This window comes from Pelodiscus sinensis, chromosome 30, assembly GCF_052426305.1.
Source record: "Pelodiscus sinensis isolate ZL-2025 chromosome 30, ASM5242630v1, whole genome shotgun sequence".
NCBI classification, from domain to species: domain Eukaryota; kingdom Metazoa; phylum Chordata; order Testudines; family Trionychidae; genus Pelodiscus; species Pelodiscus sinensis.
The window spans coordinates 12,804,865-12,813,238 of NC_143081.1; the positions used below are offsets into that span (position 1 = coordinate 12,804,865).

The 8,374-nt window shown below is 50.5% G+C and overlaps 1 protein-coding gene across 1 annotated transcript; it reads left to right on the top strand.

The window, feature by feature from the left end:
• The first annotated feature begins 656 nt into the window (after window positions 1-656).
• Window positions 657-1,625, top strand: LOC102449247 (olfactory receptor 10A4-like). The gene has a single exon (XM_006112308.3). It carries the CDS (start codon window positions 657-659, stop codon window positions 1,623-1,625), a length of 969 nt encoding a protein of 322 aa, XP_006112370.3.
• Window positions 1,626-8,374: the final 6,749 nt, after the last annotated feature.

Sequence of the window (8,374 nt, forward strand, 5' to 3'; positions counted from 1 at the left end):
TGCTAATGAAGTGTGGGATATTTAAATCCCCACTTCATTAGCAATTTTGACATGCCTAATCTACATCTCTCTGTTGACAGAGAGGTGCAGTCTAGATGTACCCCTTATGCCTTCTCCCTTCTTAGGGGAGCCTTTTTAAAGCAACACAGAAGACCTTAATTAGCTGCTGGTGTGGAGTGATTTGACGAGTTAAGTGGCCCCAGGTGTTTTCCAGCCTTACTTTTATTGCAGCAGACTCCAGTAATTATCACTCTGGAAAGAGAAAACCGCTTATCCAGTGCCCTGTACACCTGCCTTCCATCAGACTGTGGCAGGCTGCTAGTTTAGGTCTGTCACAGCCCCCATTGCTCGGACAAACCGATGTAGCTCCTTTAGGGTTATCCGACCCCCATGGGTTGTAAATCAGCCCTAGTTCCACTGGTGTCCAAGGAGTCATCTCCCCAGGTGACCTACGCAGAGCGAATGGCATCCAAACTGTGACAGCAGCTTACACCTGACGGTGACTGGGCCCAGCTACATGTCTCTGTGCAGAATTGCAGCAGGTATTAGGCAGAAGACTCCCAGCAGAAAGGAAGCCAGAAGGAATTGTGGGAGCCACATCCCCTTGTTTGGTATTTACTAGATTCAGTTCCAGAGTCTCTCTGTCACCTTTGCAGATGACCTATTCTGAGAGCGACCCTGGTGAGAACCAGACCATCTCCGGTGGGTTCATCCTGGTGGGGTTTTCCTACCTTCACGAGCTGCAAATCCTTCTCTTTCTGCTGCTGCTGGTCATCTACCTGCTCACCCTGATGGGGAATGTGCTCGTTATCCTCCTGATAATCCTAAATTCTACTCTCCACACCCCCATGTATTTCTTCCTGGTCAACCTGTCCTTCCTGGATGTCTGCTTCACCACCAGCGTGGTCCCTCAGCTGCTGGTTCACCTCCTCATAGAGGAAAAGACCATCGTTATTGAGGGATGTATGGCCCAGATGTACGTCTACTCCATCATGGGCCACGCGGAATGCAGCCTCCTCGCGGCCATGTCCTACGACCGCTACGTGGCCATCTGCCGCCCCTTGCACTACACGACCATCATGAGCGGACGGGCAAGTGCACAGCTCGCAGGGACTTCATGGATCATCTGTATCTCCGTGTCCATAGCTTATACAACGTGGCTCTTCAGCCTGCCCTTCTGTGGCTCCCACCACATCCACCACTTCTTCTGCGACATCGCACCAGTGATGAAGATGGTCTGCACCGACACAGCAAACATTAGAATTCTAGGGTTCATTTTGACAGGGCTGTTTGTCATGAGCCCTTTCCTGTTGATACTCCTGTCCTACGTCTGCATTATCTCCACCATCCTCAAGCTGCCATCGGCGGAGGGCAGACGTAAAGCCTTCTCCACCTGCTCCTCTCATCTCATGGTGGTGACTTTGTTCTACGGAATGGCCCTTTTCACCTACTTGGTGCCCAAGTCTGAATCCACCATAGAGAGCGATCAAATGATTTCTCTCATGAACACCATTGTGGCCCCCATGTTGAACCCTATGATATACACACTGAGGAACAAAGAGGTGAAGGGAGCCTTGAGAAAAACTATAGTGAGGAGCATCTTTGCTCACAGAGATAGAAATTAGAGAACGAAAAGTAAAGTCAGAATGGGGGGGATTAAGGAAAATTGACAGATATTTTGTTGCATTTTTCACAACGGTTCTCTATATTTTTCTTCAAATATTGTCATTTGAAAGGCTTTGATCTCTTCTCAATTTACCAGGATAATGAAAAGATAAATGGTTGTTATGAAAAAGAATCTCGACATTTCACTTTCTTAATATACCTGACAATATCATAGTTGGAGCCTTTCACCTCTTTAAAAAAATTAATTCCTCAAAGGTGAAGTTTTAGTCAAAGTAGTGTTATGAGATTCAAAATTTGCAATAAAACTAAAAAAGGGAAATGCTGCCTTTCTGGTACATGTGCACCAGCTGTGTCTGTCATGGGATGGAATATGTGATGTTGTTCTCTTTAACGCCCCCCAAGAGGAGCCCCTGCCAGGCCTGCTGACAGTCAGATCAAACAGGACAATTGCCCTGGGGCCCAAATAATCCAAAAGGCCCCCCAAATCCATTGCCACCAGCAGTAGTGTGTCTGGAGCGTGTAGGCCGTGTGGTCAACAGAGCACTTACACTCAACAAAGTGTCCTTGTCATGTGGGGCCACCAAGAAAGAGAATTTTGGGGAGGACTGGCTTCCTGACCAGCTGCACCCTGGGCAGTGGAGTTGACCGCTGTGACCAGAATGGCTAACTGGGGCATTGTGGGACAGCTCCTGGAGGTCAATCACAGTCAACATCTGTGTCCAGGCTATTCAAGTAGATAATATCAACTGTTGTTCTATGTCAGTGGTCCCCAACCTTCAGAGGCTCCCAGGCGCCCGAGAGGTGGGGCCACTCACACGCCGGGCACCCGGGAGGTGGGAGCCACTCACACGCCGGGTGCCCGGGAGGTGGGAGCCACTCACACGCCGGGCGCCCGGGAGGTGGGAGCCACTCACGCGCCGGGTGCCCGGGAGGTGGGAGCCACTCACGCGCCGGGCGCCCGGGAGGTGGGAGCCACTCACGCGCCGGGCGCCCGGGAGGTGGGAGCCACTCACGCGCCGGGCGCCCGGGAGGTGGGAGCCACTCACGCGCCGGGTGCCCGGGAGGTGGGAGCCACTCACGCGCCGGGCGCCTGGGGGTGGGGCCGCTCGTCCGGGGGCACGCCAGGGGACTGGAATGCCCTTGCACCCGGCGCCAGTATGTGCCCTAGGGACTGACACAGATCCAAATGCCCAAGCTCTTCCTATGCCTGTCCCTTTATGACCGGCTGAAGTTCTTTTTAATTGTGCTTGGTTCTGTTACAGCAACTGAAGGAGTCAGGTTAAAGCTTAAACAGTTATAGGTTTATTAAAAGACTTATAAAAGCATATGGTTACAATGGCTATTGCTCTCTTTCTTAACTGTTAGCAAATACAGATTTTAAAAATGGTTACAAAGGAAATAAAGACAGAAAATAGAAATAATGGTACCAAGTGACAGCTTAATCTTTAAAGAGCTCTAAATCTATGTGTACACTTAAGACAAAGGACCACATCCAGGTACAATTTTTACCCCTTTCTGTGCCTCTCGACTCCAGCGTGTCAGGCCAGGGCTGGTCTCTCAATTCCTAGGAAAGACGAATACGAGGTGGGCGTCCCCTTGGAACCTCGGGAGATCAAACACCTAACCCGACCAGCAGATAGGTGGTAGATTGAAACTCAGAGAAAATGTGCTGCTGGACCCATCTTTATACCCCTGGGGGCCCGTATCCTCTTTCTTATCTTAAGATGCCAAATTGTACTGGTACGTTTTGTGGCGCCAGTTCTTACAAGCAAGTTTCAAGTTAATTTACACTTGCAAGAGAGATAACTAAATTGTGAGCACTAGACATTTTTTTACTGGGCGAGAGATTCCTTCCCCCCCCCCCCCCCCCCCCGCGGACGGCTGTGTGTTCGTATCAATATGGGTTAAGTCAAGGACACTCCTTGGCAGCCTCTTGGTCAGCAATTGGCGTATCTCTGTTTACAGCCATTCACGGTCACACAGCCTGGGCCTTCTGCTCTGTGTGCCCTGCATGCTCCAGGCAAGCAAAAATGGATGTTACACGGGGGTTCCTGTCTGGCTACACCGTGCAATAATGAGAGTTCTATCGGAAGAAAAGGTGACACCAGACACACAAATGCCCTTTGAGTCTAACCTTACTCCAAGTGTTGAAACACACGAGGCGGGGCAGCGGGTATCTAGCTTTGCCGGGGAGAGACAGCAGTGGGTCCAACAGGAGCCCTCACCTGCCCGCTGTGTGTCGTTCCCAGCCTGGCTCGGAGACGCCCACAACAGCCCTGCCTACGAGAGCAGCTGCAGCTGTTGGCGTCAGTTGAAGGCTTCGTTGCCAGACCACTGTCAATCTGTCACATCCCAGCCACCTGAAGTGACAAAGCCCCCAGTCTGTGTCTGTGTTGGCCCCTGTCTCAGGGGCTGCAGACGGCAGGGAGGAGACCAGGGCATCGTGGCCAGGCCGGGCTGGGCTAGTCTCACTCCTGGGCGGCCGCTGATGGCTGCCCACAAGGGGCCAGGGTCAGTAGCCGAGGTCTGGGCTCGTAAGCTGGAGGTAAAAGGATCGTTGGCCTGTGGGAGAAAGTGACTCCGGTGTTGCCATGGTGATGGACGACAAGTACGTTGGGAACCTTACTGAATCTGGGCGCAGTCAAATCAATCTTCTGCGCCCAGCTCTGGCAGGGCAGTGGGGTGTAATGGTTAGAGCAGATGGGGCTGGGAGGCAGAGCTTCTGGGTTCTCATTGTAGCTCCAGGACAAGAGCGGGGCCCAGAGTCTGAGCCTCACGCACCTGGAGCCATGAGCCATTGGGGTTGGTTCTGCCCCTCACTCTGTGTGGTGTGTTTCTGGGAGAACAAAGCGTTGCCCAATTTTCCACAGTCAGTAAATCCCGTGGTGATTTTCATCCACAAAACACACATGATGACAAGGAAGATGGTCTAGACAGGATTTGGTCCTGCAATGGGGGCAGGGGACTGGACTCGATGACCTCTTGAGGTCCCTTCCAGTCCTAGTATTCTATGGTTCTATGATTCTAAAATGTTTGATGCGGACTCTTGTTTTGTTGCACTTCCAGGCAGGGCCGTTCTACCTCCAAGGAACATGATGAGACGTTTCCCCAGGGACGTGGTCCCAGAAGCCTGGGAAGGAAATAAAACCCGCCGGTCTCTTCCGCCCGTCCAATGCCTGCTGCGAGCAGAGGGAACCGCTCCTCTTACACAAGGTAGGGTAGAAATCAGTGGGTAAGGTCTCCAGCCAGTCATCTATCTATCTCCACCCACCCCCTCTATCTATCTATCTATCTATCTATCTATCTATCTATCTATCTATCTATCTATTGATCGATCGATCTATTTGTCTCTGACTCTCTCCTTCTGAACTAAGTTAACAGGTCAAGAGGTTCACTTCGGGGCTCTGATGCCCATTTACATCAGGTGACGTTCTGGTTCCAGATTTCCATAGAGCCCCTCGAGTGCTAGGTGAGTAGCACACATGCTCCAAACCCCACCATGGAAGGTCATGTGATGTTTCATATTCTGGGGGGTTATTTCTGGCTTCTCCTTTCTCTTGTCTTCACTGCCCTCTGTCCCCCACCCTCCTCCTCACCCACTGAATCCGAGTGGCATTGCTGGTTCTGAGGAGGGATCTGAACCCAGTTGGCTTGTGGGCTCAGTCCAGTCTCTTCTCATCAGAGTGGCCACACCTGTCTCCAAGCACAGTGAGACCTTGGCTACACGATATGGGAAGACGCACATCTCCAGCTCCGTAACTTACATAGCAGGCGTCGACATAGCTCAAATTCCGTCCATACAGAGGGAGGCTGAGGGGAGCAAATGTTCCTCTCAGCTTCTCTTAGTGCTCGCCAGAGACCTGACACTGACGGAGACGCCCCTTGAGTCTGAGCTAGCGGGTCTATGCTACACCCACAAAATCGAACCCCAGAAGTTCAGTTGTGGCAGCCTCGATCTTCCATGTGGTGCAGACGCACCCTACATGCGCTGCCCCTGGTGACCAAGCGTTATGTGCTGCCCCCTTTTAGTTGCATTTCCCTCCACTCCCCCTCACCATAGATCGTGTGTTTCTTTTGTTGCTGCATGTTCTTTTGTATGTAAATGGAGTGTCCAGATGCCTTGAGGAGCACTGTACATATCCATGCACCAGTATCGAAGAACCTTATTGCTAACGGTAAGTGAAATGCTCCATTGATGCGGAACCCGTCCAAGTATCAGGCAAAAATTCAGAAATAAATCAAAATCCCTTCAGTACAGATGGTTTCATGGGCACTCATGTTCTCCACAGGGATGTGGATGGCAGTTTTCAATTTTCCATTTCATTTCTTATTAACTCTTCTGAATCACAATTCCAGCTTTTGCTACTTGAACATTGCATATTCATTCTGAGTTAAAATACCTATCGGGACACTGGAATTTGCCATGAGATGGAAAGTCCATTTCCCAGCTAGCTCCACATCCCCTGGTCTGGCTGGGTGGAGGAAAGTCCTTGTAAACGAGGAAAAATGGCTCTTGCCCAAAAATCGCTGCTAATTAATTATGCAAATGAAGCGTGGCTATATGCTACTCCTTGCTTCATTTGCATAACTTTTTGCAGAAGAAGGCTGCAGTATAGACGTAGCCTCAGTGTTTAAACACAGTCTCCTCTCTCCCTCATTCTCAGCTTCCCTTATTCCATGTCATTGTTATTCGATGCGTGACTTGGAGAGACGGATTTTGAAGGTGCTAAGAGTGTGCAAAATACGATATTTGCTATGTCTCGTTTTTATTTCGACTGTGAGTCTTGGTATTATGAAAACCCTTCTCAACCCATAACCCTGAGGTAGAACAGGCCTGCACAACTCGGAAAGTGGCGAGGACCATATTACTCCAAGGAAGATAGCTGCGGGCCGCAAGTAGGGATGATCTCCCCAAAAATACCGAACACGCAGGCTAAAAATTTTTGTCAAGCAAAAAAAGAAAAAACCACACGTGTCTCCACTTAGTGCCTTCCCCTCCCCTACCTGGCTTCTGCCTTCCAGGTTCCGGGGCTGCTGGAGCCTTTTTTAATCCAGCGGTCGCCGGCCGTGGCGTCATGACACCATATCATGCCAGCATCCTGGCATCTGCCGGCATCCCGCCCTCTGGATCGCACCTCGCCTCCTCGCACTGGAGCTGCATGCAGGCAGCCCGGCAGTGAGAATTACCACACTTCCCCCTCCCCGGCGGCACTCCGTTCCTCTGCCTGGCCGGCGAATTGGATGGGGCTGCGGCGCCTGTAGTTGGCACAGGCCACACAGTGAGCCCTTGCGGGCCGTCTGCAGCTCTCGGGCCGTATGTTGTGTATGCCCAAGGTAGAACATTGGTGGGGAATGGCTGCTACACTGTCGGATGTTCCTTCCTGTAAAACTCTTCTTCTCAAGGTCCTAGGACAAAGACACTCAATTGGTGTAGGCCACTGCAGCTCATAAGAACAGGACATAAGAATGGCCAGAGTGGGTTGGACCAAAGGTCCATCAAGCCCCGTGTCCTTTCTGTCCACAGAGGACCCACTGAGATGTTCACATTTACACTGGACAAGGGCATGGTCAGGGTATTCACCATGTCCCTATACTAGTGGCTGGAAGGATTTCCCTTGACCTCTACTATTTGGGGAAGAAGGAATTTTTGCAGGACACAAAAGGCCAAAATCCCCCATTGTGTTCCACATTGATCCTGCCTCTCGTTCTTCCAATGGCTCCAAACATGGCGGTCTCAGGAGCCTCAGTTTCCTTGTGTGAGCAGTTCTCACACATCTGAGATGTAATTTCCGTAAGAGGATCTCCGTTAGGGTGTGTCTACACTGCAAGGCCCAACTAGAAATACGCTACACAAGATGAGCTACATCAATTGCATAGCTGAAGTCAAACTAGCTTCTTTTGAAATTGGGTGCGTCTACACAGCACTCATTTTGAAGTAGAGCACTTTTCCTCTGACTTCCCTTACTCCTCGTACACTGAGGGTTACAGGGGTTGGAGTAAGAAGTCCTCCAGCTTCACAGCATTTTGACATTATTTTGAAATAACTGCCTGCTTGTAGGTGCAATAACACTAGTTATTTCGAAATAATGTTGCTCCCAAGACGTACCCTTGGTGTTCCCGGTATGGAAGTAGGAGTGAGATTAGTTTGACTTCCTGTGGGTGAATGTTCCGGTAGAGTTACATTCCCAAAGGCGAGGGGGAGAGGATAGAGCGGGGAGAAAGCAAGCAAGAAAGAAGAGCGGAGGCAGTCAGCTACCTAGACACCTCATTTAACAACTCCGATGTTTGTTTCTCCCACTGAGTCATTGTTGAATTTGCTTTTACCCTCATTCAATAACCAGGTTACCCTCAGTTTACATGTCTTTTGAATTTCCATGTAGAGAGAATAAGATTAGATCCTCTGATAGTAGAAGCTTGAATACTCCCATTTCTGGGATAAACCGATGTAGGTCCCTTAGAGTCGGTGTATCCAGCCCCCATCGATTGTAGATCAACTGTGGCTACACTGGTGTCTAAGGGGGCAGCTCTCCAGCTGACCGACCCTGGAGAAGTGGGAACAGTGTCCAAAGAGTGACAGCAGGAAACACTGATGGTAACTGGGCCTGGCTCCGTGTCTCTGTAAATAATCACAGTGGGTTTTTGTCAGAAGCCTCCCAGCAGAAAGGAAACCAGCAGGAATTGGGTGAGCTGCATCAACCATGTTTGCTTTTCCTGAGTTAAAACTCCAGTGTGTCTGTCACCCCTGCAG